The following is a 19,725-nucleotide window of genomic DNA, read 5'->3' on the forward strand; positions in this document are numbered from 1 at the left end:
ACTCTTCTGTCAAGTTCAACACATCCACTCCAAAGAAAGACATAATGGAAGTTTAATGGAGGTTTCATTTGCGCTTGAGTGTCAGATTTTTTTTCGATCTTGTGATTATTGCAACATAATTCAGTTTTGTCATGTGTTCCTTCTTGGTGGCTAAACACCGCAAGGCACTTCAGAGGGTAGTGCGTACGGCCCAGTACATCACTGGGGCCAAGCTTCCTGCCATCCAGGACCTCTATACCAGGCGGTGTCAGAGGAAGGCCCTAAAAATTGTCAAAGACTCCAGCCACCCTAGTCATAGATTGTTCTCTCTGCTACGGCATGGCAAGCTGTACCGGAGCGCCAAGTCTAGGTCCAAAAGGCTTCTTAACATCTTCTACCCCCAAGCCATAAGACTCCTGAACAGCTAATCAAATGGCTACCCAGACTATTTGCATTGTCCTCTCCCACCCTCTTTTACGCTGCTGCTACGCTCTGGTTATTATCTATGCATAGTCACTTTAACTCTACCTACATGTACATATTACCTCAATTACCTCGACTAACCTGTGCCCCCGCACATTGACTCTATACCGGTACCCCCTGTTTTGCCTCGCTACTGTTATACTGCTGCTCTTTTAATTATTTGTTATTTGTATTTTTTACTTATCTATTTTTTACTTAACACTTATTTTTCTTAACTGCATTGTTTGCTTGTAAGTAAGCATTCCACTGTAAGGTCTACACCTGTTGTATTCGGCGCATGTGACAAATACATTTCGATTTGATTTGGATTTGAGCCCTGTTGAGCCCATGTTTGTCAAAAATGTGGATTTGTTTTTTACCCTCAAGTATTATCTTTGTATTTCAACCATGGGCAGTTTACTTAATTTTATTACATTACAAATTATTTTACAATTCCCCCAAAACATATTGGAATTATCCAATCATAGAGCTGAAGTGTGCTGGTAGAGGCCTGTGTTATATGAGCTGGTGGTCCTGGTAACCTAGCCCCAGCCAGTGGGACCCGGGAGGGGTACAGGGACCTAAACCTGAATTATGGCTCTTCCACAGGATCATGTGACCAGAGCCATGGGCTCCAGTCCTGGAATGCTGCCAGTTGTTGTCAGGCTCCCAAAACAGTCAGCGGCCAGGTCACAAGAATCTTTTAATCTTTTTTCTCATGCATACATCACAATCCGTTATATCTTAGTGGACCGTAGGATATTCTCATGAACGGTATGATGAGTTTTGAACTTGCTCCACGGCCAAATGTCACCCACCTCCATAATGTTTCTTATCCGCCATTTAATTGATCTGCTTTCTTTCACAAACATTCTGTTTGACATTAGGCCTATATATTAGCCTGGTCACCAATCTGTTTGTGTTGTCTTGCCAACTCCATCCCTAACGTGTCATTGTTTGGCATCGGTGATGTAGTGTTAAAAAAAGTGGGTAAACGCTGATCGCCGTTTGCGATGAGTAAAGTAAAGCTCTCTATACTTTCAATGAATCTTTCCGCAAGAAGTGGGTAAATGCTTGTGCAAAATAAAACTATTGCTTAAATGCCGTTTACATGCGTCTACCCTCTCCACTACATCTCTGTTTGGTGTGATGAATGACAATGACAGTAATAGAGTTGGCAAGATAGCACAAACCGATCTGGAACCAGGGTAACATTATAGCTATGATCATTAGCCTGTGTTCTTGGACGTGTTTTTATTTTCCGGACCAAACTGCTGTGCGCTTCAGTCCTGGGGATCCTCTCTTGAGACGGGCCAAACCCAGAACAGAGAGTTAACATGCAGTCCTCTTCATGGGCGATGCTGAGACTGAGTTCTATGGGAGCAGAGACACGCTGTTCCCTTTGGCTAGTCACGTTGATCTGCTGAAATTCCGTCTCGGCATGAAAATATCCCACAGTCAGTTGATGTTCCCATCCAGCTTTTGCAGGGGGTGAGGGTAGAGTACTGTCAAACCTGTCGTCATGGGTTGGGGAAAATATCAAATCAAATTTCATTGGTCAAATACACATGGTTAGCAGATGTTATTGTGAGTGTGGTGAAATGTTTGTGCTTCTAGTTCTGACAGTGCAGTAATATCTAACAAGTAATCTAACAATTCCACAACAACTACCTAATACACACAAATGCAAGTAAAGGGATGGAAAAAGAATGTATACATATAAATATATTGATGAACAATTACCGAGCGCCATAGGCAAGATGCAATAGATGGTACAGAATACATTATTGACATATGTGATGAGTAATGCAAGATATGTAAACATTATTAAAGTGGCATTATTAAAGTGACTAGTTATCCATTTATTAAAGTGGCCAATGATTTCAAGTCTGAACAGGCAGTGGCTAGTTTGCCCTGGTGATGCGTTGTGCAGACCTCACCACCCTCTGGAGAGCCTTGCGGTTGTGGCCGGTGCAGTTGCCGTACCAGGCGGTGATACAGCATGACAGGATACTCTAAATTGTGCATCGATAATAGTTTGAGGGTTTTAGGTGACAAGACAAATTTCTTCATCTTCCTGAGGTTGAAGAGGCGCTGTTGCGCCTTCTTCATCACACTGTCTGTGTGGGTGGACCATTTCAGTTTGTCTATGATGTGTATGCCGAGGAACTTAACATTCCACCTTCTCTACTGCTGTCCTGTCGACGTGGATAGGGGGGTGCTCCCTCTGCTGTTTCCCGAAGTCCACGATCATCTCCTTTTGTTTTGTTGACATTGAGTGAGAGGTTGTTTTCCTGACACCACACTCCGAGTGCCCTCACCTCCTCCCTGTAGACTGTCCCGTCGTTGTTGGTAATCAAGCCCACTACTGTTGTGTCATCTGCAAACTTGATGATTGAGTTGGAGGCGTGCATGGCCACGCAGTCATGGGTGAACAGGGAGTACAGGAGGGGTCTGAGCACGCACCCTTGTGGGGCCCCAGTGTTGAGAGATGTTGTTTCCTACCTTCCCCACCTGGGGGCGGCCGTCAGGAACTCCAGGACCCAATCGCACAGGGCGGGGTTGAGACCCAGGGTCTCAAGCTTAATGATGACCTTGGAGGGTACTATGGTGTTGAATGCTGAGCTGTAGTCAATGAACAGCATCCTTACATAGGTATTCCTCCTGTCCAGATGGGATATGTGCTTTACCAAAACGAGCACATTTCTTGCTTGTGAATATCATGATATATGGATTATTTTTTAGTTGTTTTAATTTGTGATAAATGACTATCATAAAGAAATGTATTTGGTTTTGTAAAGGACATCACACTGCTTGCTTAGTGAGTACCACTTTCCCCTGATTCAGCTCTTACCAAGGCTTGAACCCAGGATATCTGCCTCGCAAACACACCCTCCTGAAGCGTCTTACCCAGTCTCTCCACAGAAAAGCTAGCTATTCTGCAGCGCAAGTGGGGACACTTCAGGCTGTGGAGTGAGTTTCACAGATCCCCCCCCCTCTGCTACATTCACCCCTGAAACTCACTCCACAGCGACCCCAGCGTTGAGCTGAGCGCAACTGAAAATATGGGTCATGGCCCCATTTTAAAGGACGTTACACTGCTTGCTTAGCGAATACCACTTCCCCCTGATTCAGCTCATACCGAGCCTTGAACTCAGGACCTCAGCCTTCGAAGCACGTGACCATCTCCTAAAAGGTCTTACCCAGTCGTGCCACCGAAAAACTAGCTATTCGGCAGCGTAAGTGGGGACACTTCAGGCTGAGGAGGGAGTTTCACACATCCTCATATGCTACACTTACATTTAGGAGAATTTGATTCGGTTTTCTGAAATGAATTGTCTTGCTGAAGGTAATTTAACAGTATAGTACAGCTTTCTGTGCACTACATGCTAGTCCTGTAACGTAACTTTTAAAAGTGTATAATGTAGGATGTGGGAATGTATTGGTGTTATACTGGTGTTTATATACTAGCTGACTGTCCTTTGTTGTTATCTGTATGTCTGTGTCACTGTCCAGGCTGGTGTAAAGGGAAAGCTTGGCAGGCTACTGGGGGTTTTCGAAGTAAGCCTCACAAACCATCATGTCATAGCACTGTATATCATAATGCATGTATCACATATCAAAACATTGCTCACATTATTATTATTATGCCCAATTCCTTAAACCTTACATAAGTGGTTTTCAAATCCGTGAGGAAACTGTAGTGGGGTCGGCACATAATATTGTTTTTGATTTGTGGGGGGTGGGGGGGGGGTGGGGGGTGGGGGGGCAACAAATAAAATACAAAAATAGTACAGAAGTACAGATTTTTGAGTAAATGTATTTTGGTTATTTTTGATAAGAGAGAGAAAAATAAGAATAAGAGAAAAATAAGAATAAGAGAAGAGAAAAATAAATGAATCAGGTTATTTGTTGATGTTAACATTGATTTTAAGGTTGTGTCATTAGATTTGGCCTGGGGTGGCAAAACAATGGGGTTCCCAGTGAAAAAGTTTGAATACAACACAACACTTAAAAGCCCTGCATGTAATACAGAAACACTTCTAAGACTGAAAGGGTATTATTATGATTTGAAGCAGTCTGTTTGTCTGTCTTTTAGCACAACCAGGACAGGAAACACAGGACGTACGTCTATGTCCTGACTGTGACAGAGACCTTGGAGGACTGGGAGGATTCTGTCAACATAGGTAGGCTTCTACTGTATGATGACATCTGGTTAGGGAGCACTATTTTCCCACATCTCTTTAGACCTTCATGCATGTCTTTCGTCTAAGCATTTCCTCTCCGACACAATTGGTGGGAAACTGGGAACTTTTCTTGAGAAATTTAGACAAACAATCTTTTCTTCCTACAACACTACGTCTTTCTTTCTCCCCCCCCCCCCCTTCTGTTTCTCTCACACCCTGGACCCTGGCCTTTCTCTCTCCCAGTCTGTGATGTGGACATCAAAACATTGCAACACACAAACACACTTGTGCCTCACGAAACAAAAGGGTTTTGATCTCCTAAGCAGCCAGGCCTGTGAAATTAGGTTTGAGGACTTTTAGCTTACCTCCAGGGTACTTAATGAAAATCATCATATATAATATTTGATAATTCTATTAATAGAGAGTGTATAAAAGTCAATTCCAGTATGTCATTTATATCAGGAAAAGACAAACGCACGAATACTGCTTGGAGTGTGTAAGTTGGAGTTGCTCTTTGAGGGGTTCATGCATACAGTAGTACTCATGTTGTATCAAAAAACAAATTCTTTAGATTGGTAAAATTACAATGGATTTATTAAATAGGTACAAGGTTAATAGGTTAAAGAAATTGAACACTTTCATGTTATGACGATAAGGCTTCATATAGAGGCTGAACTAAGTTCAGTTAGTAGGAGACCTCTAGTACACCCTGAGAGGGGAATTAAGACCGACAGACTGACAGGGTCTCTGTTGTCACTTAGGATACTGGCCAAGAGGGACACGTACATGTCTACAGTAATAGTTGTCAAACACCTGTTGAACTTCACTAATGTCAGCGTCTAGCTGGAATTCAAAATAGCATTTGAAGAATGGTTTGAAAATACAGTGGTAGCCAACATTTTTGAGAATGACACAAATATTAATTTCCACAAAGTTTGCTGCTTCAGTGTCTTTAGATATTTTTGTCAGATGTTACTATGGAATACTGAAGTATAATTACAAGCATTTCATAAGTGTCAAAGGCTTTTATTGACAATTACATAAAGTTGATGCAAAGAGTCAATATTTGCAGTGTTGACACTTCTTTTTCAAGACCTCTGCAATCTGCCCTGGCATGCTGTCAATTAACTTCTGGGCCACATCCTGACTGATGGCAGCCCATTCTTGCATAATCAATGCTTGGACTTTGTCAGAATTTGTGGGTTTTTGTTTGTCCACCTGCCTCTTGAGGATTGACCACAAGTTCTCAATGAGATTAACCTGTTGGGGCTACAGGTTAGCAATGAACCCCGAGTCGGGATTGCTAACAAGGCTGGAAATTCAAAACATCAAAAATCTAATAATTTCAATTTCTCAAACAATCAACTATTTTACACAATTTAAAAGATAAACATCTCCTTAATCTAACCACATTGTTCGATTTTCAAAGAGGCTTTACGGCAAAAGCATAAAGTTAGATTATGTTAGGACAGTACATAGCCACAAAAGTACAAACATCCATTTTCAATTCAAGGTCAGGCGTCACCAAAAGCAGAAACCAGCTAGAATTATGCACTAACCTTTGTCAATCTCCATCAGATGACACTCCTAGGACATTATGTTATACAATACATGCATTTTTTGTTCCATCAAGTTCATATTTATATCCAAAAACAGCATTTTACAGTAGCGTGAAATTCAGATTTTTTTCTTCTCTGAAATGCTTCCGGTGAACATAACAAAATTACTATTCGAAAACATTGGTAAATTATAATATTGTCATTCAAAGAATAATATATTATCATCTCGTAATTGCTACCGAATGGCCAGATCTCAAAATAACTTTACTGGGAAATCACATTTTGCATTAAACGGGGTGCTATGCTAAGTACAATAAGCTATGCTATACAGTTAGCATCATCTAATATCGATAATAACATTGTAAATATCCCCTTACCTTTGATTATCTCCATCAGAAGGCACTGCCAGGAATCCCAGGTCCGGAACAAATGTGGTTTCTTTTGACAAAGTTCATAATTTATGTCCAAATAACACCAAGTAGTTAGCGTTCATTATGCTCCCACAAAACGTGGTGGGGGGGGGTTGTAAAATCACGCCGAAAAGCTAAAAAAACCTAGTAAATAATCTATTTACGTTCGTTCAAACATGTCAAACGTTGTTTAGCATTAATCTTTTGGTCCATTTTTAACGTTAAACATCAGTAATATTTTCACACAACCTATCCTATGTCTTGATAAACAATTAATGACAAACTCACGCTTCTCAGATTTATGCGCAGGCGCAAAAAATGAAGTGACGACATGTCAACTTCCTTGCATTCTAATTTGCTCTCTGTTTATCATAGACGCTTCAAACAACTTTATAAAGATCGTTGACATCTAGTGGAAGCCGTAGGTGTTGCGAAATGAATCCTTTCTCACTATGGTATCTATAAAACAATGACACTAAATAGTACAGTCACAAAATTCACATTTTTTTTAATCTATTTTTCACTGGTTTTTGCCTGTAATATGAGTTTTGTTATACTTACAGACACCATTCAAACTGTTTTAGAAAATTCAGAGTGTTTTCTATCCGAATGTGTTAATAATATGCATATCCTAGCTTCTGAGTTGGTGTAGGAGGCAGTTAAAAATGGGCACATATTTTTTTTTTAAATTTCTCAATACTGCCCCCGAGCCCCAACAGGTTTAAGGTCTGGGGAGTTTCCTGGCCATGGACCCAAAATATCGATGTTTGTTCCCCGAGCCACTTAGTTATCACTTTTGCCTTATGGCAAGGTGCTCCATCATGCTGGAAAAGGCATTGTTCGTCACCAAACTGTTCCTGGATGGTTGGGAGAAGTTGCTCTCGGAGGATGCGTTGGTACCATTCTTTATTCATGGCTGTGTTCTTAGGCAAAATTGTGAGTGAGCCCACTCCCTTGGCTGAGAAGCAACCCCACACATGAATGGTCTCAGGATGCTTTACTGTTGGCATGACACAGGACTGATGGTAGCGCTCACCTTGTCTTCTCCGGACAAGCTTTTTTCCGAATGCCCCAAACAATCGTAAAGGGGATTCATCAGAGATGAATGTTATTTGAACTCAATCAGCATGACAGTGTGATCTCCAGCCTTGTCCTCGTCAACACTCACACCTGTGTTAACGAGAGAATCACTGACATGATGTCAGCTGGTCCTTTTGTGGCAGGGCTGAAATGCAGTGGAAATGTTTTTTGGGGATTCAGTTCATTTGCATGGCAAAGAGGGACTTTGCAATAATTCATTTCAATTCATCTGATCACTCTTCATAACATTCTGGAGTATATGCAAATTGCCATCATACAAACTGAGGCAGCAGACTGTGAAAATTAATATTTGTGTCATTCTCAAATCTTTTGGCCATGACTGTACAGTTAACGTTCACTTATGTTTTAAAACTTAGTTTGTATATCTATATAAGGTAAATAAAATTGTATCAAATTATAATGAGATGAAACTGGCCAAATTGCGTTTTTTAATAAGTTACTTGTATATGTGTAATATTTACATGAAGACAATTTCCATGTTCTGTAACTATGTGGTATCTGTGCAAATGACTGTCAAGTAAATATTGTACAGGAGAAAACACCACACTAACTAGACACATTCTACACAGCGCTGTAATTAAAATATGATCACCATCATTTATTTAGGAGGCGGTAGCCAGTGGAGCGATTCCACACCAACGGGAGCAGGAAATATTTTTGGTATGTCAGATTGTTCTGCCAATTCTCACATACTTAATTGAGAGGAGGTACATTTGACATGCTTTTGACATTTGTATCACAAACATTTTAGAGAAAATCGTGATGAATGTGGCAATTTTGTAAGATCTTATGACCCGTGAACCGTACATGACACAGAACATCTTGGTGTCATTATACTCCTTATAGTGTGCTCTAACATATGGAGTATGTCTACATTCTGAAATACACATTTTCCAATTAATTTATTTAACATATTAATATTCTATGTTAAATAAAAGAATGTGAAAGTTGTATTTCAGAATGTAGACATACTCCTTAAGTTAGAGCACACTATAAGGAGTATAATGACACCAAGATGTTGTCTGTGTCATGTACGGTTCACGGGTCATAAGATCTTACAGGAGACATGTATACAGTAGGTCTAAAAAGGGCCTAAAATTGCCACTTTCAGCATATTTGCTGTGCACAGTTGTTTTCCAGTCACTGCACTGTGGCCCCTCCCTCTGTCCTCTCTTGCCCTAGACAAGGCCTGTGACTGTGCCCGATCAGGCTTTACATTTGTGGGCTTGTCTTACAAGTTACACTCATCTTCTCCTCCAGGGCTAGCGCTAGCGCTACCTCAGGGGTCAGTGTATTCCCCCCCCCCACACACACACACTACTCGCCCTCAGTATCCCATTTTAATGTCAGAGGGCACTTTGGAGGGCCTTTTGCAAAATACTTGAATGATAATATATGTGTTGCAATTGGACGGCAGGAGAAAGTGGTTTTAAAGAGATGTATAAATAACGTAAACTGATAGTTAACCGGACAGATTGTTTTTATGGGAACGCATTATACAGAGGCTTTGGTTGGAAGCCGAGGTGATAGCTTCATAAACACCACAGGAGGAATGACAGAAATGTCCAATCCTACTAAAGTTCACAACATTCAACAGTATTAATGTAATTTTTTTCAGAGCTGATTGGTGTTTAGGGGTGGGGATAATGTGTAAAGGACTACAGAGGTTTAGCCACTGTTTTCAAATAAATGTTTGTATGGGGAAGTCCAACAAGAAGCACATACAGTGCATTCGGAACATTTTCAGACCCCTTGCCTTTTTCCACATTTTCTTATGTTACAGCCTTATTCTAAAATTGATTAAATTGTTTTTATTTATTATTTATTTTTTTCACCTTTATTTAACCAGGTAGGCTAGTTGAGAACAAGTTCTCATTTGCAACTGCGACCTGGCCAAGATAAAGCATAGCAATTCGACACATACAACAACACAGAGTTACACATGGAATAAACAAAACATACAGTCAATAATATAGTAGAACAAAAGAAAACAAAAAAGTCTATATACAGTGAGTGCAAATGAGGTAAGTTAAGGCAATAAACAGGCCATGGTGGCGAAGTAATTACAATATAGCAATTAAACACTGGAATGGTAGATGTGCAGAAGATGAATGTGCAAGTAGAGATACTGGGGTGCAAATGAGCAGGATAAATAAATAAGTACAGTATGGGGATGAGGTAGGTAGATAGATGGACTGTTTACAGATGGGCTATGTACAGGTGCAGTGATATGTGAGCTGCTCTGACAGCTGGTGCTTAAAGCTAGTGAGGGAGATATGAGTCTCCAGCTTCAGAGATTTTTGCAGTTCGCTCCAGTCATTGGCAGCAGAGAACTGGAAGGAAAGATGACCAAAGGAGGAATTGGCTTTGGGGGTGACCAGTGAGATATACCTGCTGGAGCGCGTGCTACGAGTGGGTGCTGCTATGGTGACCAGTGAGCTAAGATAAGGCGAGGCTTTACCAAGCAGAGACTAGTAGATAACCTGTAGCCAGTGGGTTTGGCGACAAGTATGAAGCGAGGGCCAACCAACGAGAGCATACAGGTCGCAATGGTAGGTAGAGTATGGGGCTTTGGTGACAAAACGGATGGCACTGTGATAGACTGCATCCAGTTTGTTGAGTAGAGTGTTGGAGGCTATTTTATAGATGACATCACCGAAGTCAAGGATCGGTAGGATGGTCAGTTTTACGAGGGTATGTTTGGCAGCATGAGTGAAGGATGCTTTGTTGCGATATAGGAAGCCGATTCTAGATGTAATTTTGGATTGGAGATGCTTAATGTGAGTCTGGAAGGAGAGTTTACAGTCTAACCAGACTCCCAGGTATTTGTAGTTGTCCACGTATTCTAAGTCAGAGCAGTCCAGAGTAGTGATGCTGAACGGGCGAGCAGGTGCAGGCAGTGATCGATTGAATAGCATGCATTTAGTTTTACTTGCGTTTAAGAGCAGTTGGAGGCCACGGAAGGAGAGTTGTATGGCATTGAAGCTCGTCTGGAGGTTAGTTAACAGTGTCCAAAGAGGGGCCAGAAGTATACAGAATGGTCTCGTCTGCGTAGAGGTGGATCAGAGAATCACCAGCAGCAAGAGCAACATCATTGATGTATACAGAGAAGAGAGTCGGCCCGAGAATTGAACCCTGTGGCACACCCATAGAGACTGCCAGAGGTCCGGACAACAGGCCCTCCGATTTGACACACTGAACTCTATCAGAGAAGTAGTTGGTAAACCAGGCGAGGCAATCATTTGAGAAACCAAGGCTGTCGAGTCTGCCGAAAAGAATGTGGTGATTGACAGAGTCGAAAGCCTTGGCCAGGTTGATGAATACGGCTGCACAGTAATGTCTCTTATTGATGGCGGTTATGATATCGTTTAGGACCTTGAGCATGGCTGAGGTGCACCCATGACCAGCTCTGAAACCAGATTGAATAGCGGAGAAGGTACGGTGGGATTCGAAATGGTCGGTAATCTGTTTGTTAACTTGGCTTTCGAAGACCTTAGAAAGACAGGGTAGGATAGATATAGGTCTGTAGCAGTTTGGGTCTAGAGTGTCACCCCCTTTGAAGAGGGGGATGACCGCGGCAGCTTTCCAATCTTTGTGAATCTCAGACGATATGAAAGAGGTTGAACAGGCTAGTAATAGGGGTTGCAACAATTTCGGCAGATAATTTTAGAAAGAGAGGGTCCAGGTTGTCTAGCCCGGCTGATTTGTATGGGTCCAGATTTTGCAGCTCTTTCAGAACATCAGCTATCTGGATTTGGGTGAAGGAGAAATGGTGGGGGCATTGGCAAGTTGCTGTGGAGGGTGCCGGGCAGTTGATCGGGGTAGGGGTAGCCAGGTGGAAAGCATGGCCAGCCATAGAGAAATGCTTATTGAAATTCTCAATTATCGTGGATTTATCAGCGGTAACAGTGTTTCCTAGCCTCAGAGCAGTGGGCAGCTGGGAGGAGGTGCTCTTATTCTCCATGGACATTACCGTGTCCCATAACTTTTTTGAGTTAGTACTTCAGGATGCAAATTTCTGTTTGAAAAAGCTAGCCTTAGCTTTTCTAACTGCCTGTGTATATTTGTTCCTAACTTCCCTGAAAAGTTGCATATCACAGGGGCTATTCGATGCTAATGCAGAACGCCACAGGATGTTTTTGTGCTGGTCAAGGGCAGAGAGCTCTGGAGGGAACCAAGGGCTATATCTATTCCTAGTTCAACTTTTTTTTGAGTGGGGCATGCTTATTTAAGATGGTGAGGAAGGCACTTTTAAAGAATAGCCAGGCATCATCTACTGAGGGGTGGTCGTTTGGTCGCAGAACCATTACGGATGCAGGCAATGAGGCAGTGATCGCTGAGATCTTGATTGAAAACAGCAGAGGTGTATTTGGAGGGCGAGTTAGTTAGGATGACATCTATGAGGGTGCCACTGTTTACAGATTTGGGGTTGTACCTGGTAGGTTCATTGATCATTTGTGTGAGATTGAGGGCATCAAGCTTAGATTGTAGGATGGCCGGGGTGTTAAGCATGTCCCAGTTTAGGTCACCTAGTAGCACAAGCTCAGAAGATAGATGGGGGGCAATCAATTCACATATGGTATTGAGGGCAGAGGGAGGTCTATAGCAAGTGGCAACAGTTAGAGACTTGTTTCCCCCACATGAATCTACAAACAACACCACATAATGAAAAAGCAAAAACAGGTTTTTAGAAATGTTTGTATATGTACAGTACCAGTCAAAAGTTTGGACACACCTACTCATTCAAGGGTTTTTCTTTATTTAAAAAATGTTCTACATTGTAGAATAATCTTGAAGACATCAAAACTATGAAATAACACATATGGAATCATGTAATAACCAAAAAAGTGTTAAACAAATCAAAATATATTTTATATTCGAGATTCTTCAAAGTAGCCACTCTTTGCCTTGATGGCAGGCATTGCTCTACTCAAAATTACAACCAACTAATTGCGGCATTAGCGCAAAAATGGAAGAGGCAAATGGAAGTGGGAGAAAGTGAGGAACTTGTCTGTCGGCCCTGCACTAAAGACCAAAATTGGTTGAAGAAAATTCTGATTCATTCAAAAAAGTATACCAGTTCCATTTAAGGACTAAACAATTGCCAGCTGTGCCATATAGATTGCAAAATAGTTGGGAAAATATTTTCGATGTACCGATTCCATGACATATAGTTCATGAACTGATACACAAAACAACGCTGGATTCAAAACTTAGTTCTTCAATTTTAAGTTATTATACAGAATTCTTGCAACCAATAAAAGGTTATATACAGTGCATTCATAAAATATTCAAACCCCTTGACTTTTTCCACATTTTGTTACATTACAGCCTTATTCTAAAATTAATTAAATTGTTTTTTCCCCCTCATCAATCTACACACAGTACCCCATAAAATGTAAAAGAAAAAAAGTTTTTGACATTTTTGCAAATGTATATTTTATCACATTTACATAATGATTCATACCCTTTACTCAGTACTTTGTTGAAGCACCTTTGACAGTGATTACAGCCATGAGTCTTCTTGGGTATGACGCTACAAGCTTGGCACACCTGTATTTGGGGAGTTTCTCCACTTATTCTCTGCAGATCCTCTCAAGCTCTGTCAGTTTGGATGAGGAGTGTCGCTGCACAGCTATTTTCAGGTCTCTCCAGAGATGTTCGATCCGGTTCAAGTTCGGGCTTTGGCTGGGCCCCTCAAGGACATTCAGAGTCTTGTCCCGAAGCCACTACAGCATTGTCTTGGCTGTGTGCTTAGGGTCATTGTACTGTTGGAAGGTGAACCTTCACCCCAGTCTGAGGTCCTGAGCACTCTGGAGCTGAATAAACATCCCCACAGCATGATGCTGCCACCACCATGCTTCACCGTAGGGGTGGTGCCAGGTTTCCTCCAGATGTGGCGCTTGGCATTCAGGCCAAAGAGTTCAATCTTGGTTTCATCAGACGAGAGAATCTTATTTCTCATGGTCTGGGAGTCCTTTAGGTGCCTTTTGGCAAACTCCAAGCGGCTGTCATGTGCCTTTTACTGAAGAGTGGCTTCCATCTGGCCACTCTACCATAAAGGCCTGATTGACGGAGTGGTGCAGAGATTGTTGTACTTCTGGAAGGTTCTCCCATCTCCACAGAGGAACTTTGGAGCTATGACAGAGTGACCATCGGGTTCTTGTTCACCTCCCTGACCAAGGCCCTTCTCACCCAATTAGTCAGTTTGGCTGAGTGGCCAGCTCTAGGAAGAGTCTTGGTGACTCCAAACTTCTTCCTTTTAAGAATAATGGAGGCCACTGTGTTCTTGGGGACCTTCAATGCTGCAAAACAATGTTGGTACCCTTCCCCAGATCTGTGCCCAGACACAATCCTGTCTCGGAGCTCTACGGACAATTCCTTCGACCTCATGGCTTGGTTTTTCGCTCTGACATGCACTGTCAACTGTGGGACCTTATATAGACAGGTGTGTGCCTTTCCAAGTCATGTCCAATCAATTGAATTTACCACAGGTGGACTCCAATCAAGTTGTAGAAACATCTCAAGGATGATCAATGGAAACAGGATGTAACTGAGCTCAATTTCGAGTCTCATAGCAAAGGTTTGAATATTTATGTAAAAAAGGTTTTTCTGTTTTTTTATATACATTTGCAAACATTTTATAAAACCTGTTTTCGCTTTGTCATTATGGGGTGTGTGTAGGCTGATGAGGATTTTTTAAAATTATTTAATACATTTTAGAATATGGCTATAACGTAACAAAATGTGTTGAAGGGGTCTGATTACTTTTGGAATGCACTGTATATATTGGGGATACAACCATCCCAGCTCTGCATATTTTACTGTGAAGAGACAGAATCATTAGAGAATTTGTTTTGGTGCTATTCATATCTAGCTTGTTTTGGTCACAGGTTTAGGATTGGCTGAAGAATTGCAACATCTTACCTGAAGCTAACTCTGCAAATAGCACTGCTGGGTTATTTAAAAGTCATAGTCCAATCGATCAATAATATAATAATATTCTTAGCAAAAACTAATTAATTTACAATCTGTAGAAACTATGAGAATAGAAAGGTTCCAAACTTTTGTGAAACATCTCAGCACATTTAAAAAAATATATGGCAAATAGAAATCAAAACTGTATGGTGTTCAGAGATAGATGGGAGGGGTTGAGTGGAGCTGAAGGTTGGGATTAAAAATAAGATAACTGTTGTAAAATATACTGTGTCTGTAAAATGTATATAGTTTCAGAACTTTTGTGAAAATGCACAGTTGAAAAATATATGGCAAATAGAAATCAAGATGGGATGGGTTGTGGTTAGCTGAAGGATGGGACTAAAAACAAGGAAAATGTAACTATTGTAAAATATACTGTGTCCGTAAAATGTGTATAGTATGTATAAACTGGAAGTACAGTCGTGGCCAAAAGTTTTGAGAATGACACAAATATAGATTTTCACAAAGTTTGCTGCTTCAGTGTCTTTAGATGTTTTTGTCAGATGTTACTATGGAATACTGAAGTATAATTACAAGCATTTCATAAGTGTCAAAGGCTTTTATTGACAATTACATGAAGTTGATGCAAAGAGTCAATATTTGAAGTGTTGACCCTTCTTTCCAAGACCTCTGCAATCCGCCCTGGCATGCTGTCATTTAACTTCTGGGCCACATCCTGACTGATGCCAGCCCATTCTTGCATAATCAATGCTTGGAGGTTGTCAGAATTTGTGGGTTTTTGTTTGTCCACCCACCTCTTGAGGATTGACCACAAGTTCTCAATGGGATTAAGGTCTGGGGAGTATCCTGGCCATGGACCCAAAATATCGATGTTTTGTTCCCCGAGCCACTTAGTTATCACTTTTGACAAGGTGCTCCATCATGCTGGAAAAGGCATTGTTCGTCACCAAACTGTTCCTGGATGGTTGGGAGAAGTTGCTCTGGGAGGATGTGTTGGTACCATTCTTTATTCATGGCTGTGTTCTTAGGCAAAATTGTGAGTGAGCCCACTCCCTTGGCTGAGAAGCAACCCCACACATGAATGGTCTCAGGATGCTTTACTGTTGGCATGACACAGGACTGATGGTAGCGCTCACCTTGTCTTCTCCGGACAAGCTTTTTTCCGAATGCCCCAAACAATCATAAAGGGGATTCATCAGAGAAAATGACTTTACCCCAGTCCTCAGCAGTCCAATCCTTGTACCTTTTTGCAGAATATCAGTCTGTCCCTGATGTTTTTCCTGGAGAGAAGTGGCTTCTTTTCAGCCCTTGACACCAGGCCATCCTCCAAAAGTCTTCGCCTCACTGTGCGTGCAGATGCACTCACACCTGCCTGCTGCCATTCCTGAGCAAGCTCTGTACTGGTGGTGCCCCGATCCCACAGCTGAATCAACTTTAGGAGACGGTCCTTCAACTTGCTGGACTTTCTTTGGCGCCTTGAAGCCTTCTTCACAACAATTGAACCGTTCTCCTTGAAGTTCTTGATGATCCGATAAATAGTTGATTTAGGTGCAATCTTACTGGCAGCAATATTCTTGCCTGTGAAGCCCTTTTTGTGCAAAGCAATGATGACGGCACATGTTTCCTTGCAGTTAACCCTGATTGACAGAGGAAGAACAACGATTCCAAGCACCACCTTCCTTTTGAAACTTCCAGTCTGTTGTTCAAACTCAATCAGCATGACAGAGTGATCTCCAGCCTTGTCCTCGTCAACACTCACACCTGTGTTAACGAGAGAATCACTGACATGATGTCAGCTGGTCCTTTTGTGGCAGGGCTGAAATGCAGTGGAAATGTTTTTTGGGGATTCAGTTAATTTGCATGGCAAGGAGGGACTTTGCAATTAATTGCAATTCATCTGATCACTCTTCATAACATTCTGGAGTATATGCAAATTGCCATCATACAAACTGAGGCAGTAGACTATGTGAAAATTTATATTTGTGTCATTCTCAAAACTTTTGGCCACGACTGTAGAAGCCTAAGTGTTGTTGTCTATTAGTTTACTCCATATAGGGGAGGGGTGGTCGGGTTATACATCTGCAATATTAAAGCTGTTTTGTTTGTTTTCAATCACAGTAAGGTACTTAATCGTTAACCCGAAATGTTTTGAAATCGTGATTAAAAATGTCTGCATTGGGTCTTTAATACAGCCCTCATCTGACCTCTCTCTCTCTCTCTTTCTGCGCTACCTATTTCAGGTAGGAAACGGAAGTGGTTCAAGATCGACGAGGCTATCCAAGTGTTGCAGTGCCACAAGCCTGTCCATGCGGAGTACCTGCGCCGCCTCACAGTCACCTGTAACCCCACCTGCAGCTCCACCTGTTGTGACCCCACCAATGGCAACACCTGGGTCTCCCCCCTGACGGACGACAAAGCCCCTCACTACGTCACCTCCACACAGGGGACAGATAGAGGACCACCCTTGGTCAACAGATAGGAAAGACATCGCAATCAAAGGAACCAGCATCATAAGAGGACCTAGCCTAGGTGCCAGTCTGTTTCTGCCATCTTGCCAACTCCTTGTGGTCATGTTTGGCTTGACAATGACCGTAATGGAGTTGTCAAGAGCTCAAATTGATCTGGGACCAAGCTAAGTAGGACCCGAAAGGACTCTAGAGAGGACGTACCCAGAACATACTTTTTGCATGGATTTGTTTCTGTGTTGACTCTTAATATGTTCAGTTCTAAAGTTAAAAGGAATTCATTATTTTATTAGGGGGCTTGAAGAGTGCGAAAATGTATCAAATGGATATTCAGTATTTTTCTTAGTATATTGTTTTTATCAACTGTCACCAGCCAAATAAAGATATATATTATTAATAAAAACTGGACCTTAAAGCTAATCTCTTAACTGAATCCATTAGTCATCAGAATGACATCAACCTCAGAGTGAGAGGTCATTTGTTTCAAGTTATTCTTATTCTACATTTTGATTCCATAAAGTCAGTCTACTATGTTATTTGGTCAATGCAGCCCTTTGGTAAACTGCTTTCTGCAGGAAGTAGCTCTGGTAGGCCAATAGAAGGTTGTGTTCGCTCTAGAAAGGCTCATGTCCTTTATGCCAAAACCCCAATTGCTGCTTAGTTTAAGTCTCATATCTTTAACTCTTCACTGCCAAAGTACATTTAATGGAGATATCTCCTGTTGAACAAGTAAATAACTTATTTGGGAAAATGTCTAAACCACTAGTCAGAAAGTGATATCTAATTTTTATTTGCCCATTTTGATTGTTGTCCTACTGCTTATTGTTGTATAGTAATAAGTAGCACCATTTCCATGCCCTTACGAGCTGTTTTCTAGTTTACATAGTGAGTTTGAAAGAGCAGCTTTGGCCTAGAAACTGGATCATTTAAGACTGTTTGCTTATCTTCAACCACACAGTATTGCACAAGAACAAAAGATTTGTACATATTTATTTTTAGAATATATGGAATATAGCCCAATAATTGTTTTAACAAATAGGTTTTAAGTGGGAACATATTCCAAGTTACATTGATATTTTTCTGGGAGGGCTATAATATAACTTATAGGGATATTTTTCTGTGGGCCTGCATGATTGACTAGTGAAAGCATGAAGGCCTGTGACTGACGTGTCTTTCAAACGGAACACAGAACAGAGAGAATCGAGTCCTATCAATTGCCTTAACAGCCATAGTAATCTGTGTAATGTGTGTCAAATTCATAAGATTTGAATGTGGTCACTGGGAGTGAAAACAGATCATTTTAGCACAGATACTTTTACTAGCCTGGTGAAACCAGCCTGATTGTGTGATAGCTCACATTTTGTTTCACTTGACAATTGAAAAAAAACTAAAATGTGAGTACATTGGTCAGTCTGCTTGACCCGGCTATTTTTTTGCTGGAGGAGAAACAGATTGTCATAGAAAGGTTTGAGAGGGCTTGTGTCAAGGAGACTATGATGCTTTTGCATTGTATTTAGAATGTATGTGAGGATTTAGCAAGTGTTGCCAAAACGACTCCATTTTGTTAAATGGTACATTTTTTATATGTACATTATTACTGAGAAATATGATTTGTTTTTCAACGGGACTCTTCCCCCCCTATATCATTAGAATTTGGAGGAATTAAACAGGACAGAGCATAAACAAGAACATATAGTGATCAACTCACCAAATTCAAAGAAGGACACAGTCAGCTCTGGCTTTGACATATAACTGAAAGGAACAAAAACTGATGCTATTACATAAAGTCTAGTAAAGACATTAAAATAGCATGTCTTAGTTATTTTATCTTTCCAATCAAAGTGATTGAGGGTTACACAACTGCATGTATACACAGATGTGTACCCATAATGTGTTCTCTGCTCTTCACTCTCGTTCTTAAATAAAGATACTATATTTAAATATCAAAACTGGACTATGTTGTTGATGATTGAGTTTCTCAAAGTAGATGATTATAGCTTGTGTGTTATTAAATGTTTTAGTCAAATGTAACATACCCAAGTTTTCAAACGTCAGCAACCCTTCAGAGGCATTGCAAGATACTCATTCTATAGACCTGCATTCTATAGACCACCAAGAGTTTACTATAAGAATGGTGGCAGAAGAAAGGCGAAGTGCTATCAAGGAATGCAGTGGTCTGGCATGTCTACAAGCATTATCGTTTCTGTCTGGGCAGGGGCTGGTCTGACTTGAATTTGCCTTCCTTATTAGCACATAATGTGTCTTGTGATCACTTTTTGATTTTGTCTGAGCTTTTCAGTCAGCAAATTCCAAGGATCTTTGCGGTACTAATATTACTGGTAGGGAAAAACTTAATTTTAGCCTTGCTTTTTAATTCATTTTGCACTTCATTTGGACATGACTAATTCTCAAGGTATTTTCCAAAATCCCAAGAAGTCCACTCATTTCCCTTTCTTTTTCCTCCAGCTGTCAATCAAACTCATGTACCACCTCCCGCAAATTTTAGAGCCTATCACAACTATTACCTCAGCAGGATCTTGAAAGGGTTGCGTTCAAGAAAGCAAATGGTTAATAAACAGGGGAGCTGTTGTGTAATAATGAGAGATGACCACATTGTGATGCT

The 19,725-nt window shown here is 41.1% G+C and overlaps 1 protein-coding gene across 2 annotated transcripts in view; it reads left to right on the top strand.

Annotated features, from left to right (window-relative positions):
- nudt4a (nudix (nucleoside diphosphate linked moiety X)-type motif 4a) overlaps nt 1-19,051 on the top strand; it is a 35,486-nt gene extending 16,435 nt beyond the window's left edge. Inside the window, exons 3-5 of one of the 2 annotated variants that reach the window (XM_014148245.2) lie at nt 3,958-4,002; nt 4,541-4,628; nt 16,878-19,051. In XM_014148245.2, coding sequence (XP_014003720.1) covers nt 3,958-4,002; nt 4,541-4,628; nt 16,878-17,116 — 372 coding nt within the window. In that variant the 3' untranslated portion in view covers nt 17,117-19,051. The remainder of the gene's footprint in view (nt 1-3,957; nt 4,003-4,540; nt 4,629-16,877) is intronic. The other variant, XM_045697030.1, reaches the window with a different exon arrangement.
- The last annotated feature ends 674 nt before the right edge of the window (nt 19,052-19,725 follow it).

Source organism: Salmo salar, chromosome ssa16 (genome assembly GCF_905237065.1).
Source record: "Salmo salar chromosome ssa16, Ssal_v3.1, whole genome shotgun sequence".
NCBI classification, from domain to species: Eukaryota; Metazoa; Chordata; class Actinopteri; order Salmoniformes; family Salmonidae; genus Salmo; species Salmo salar.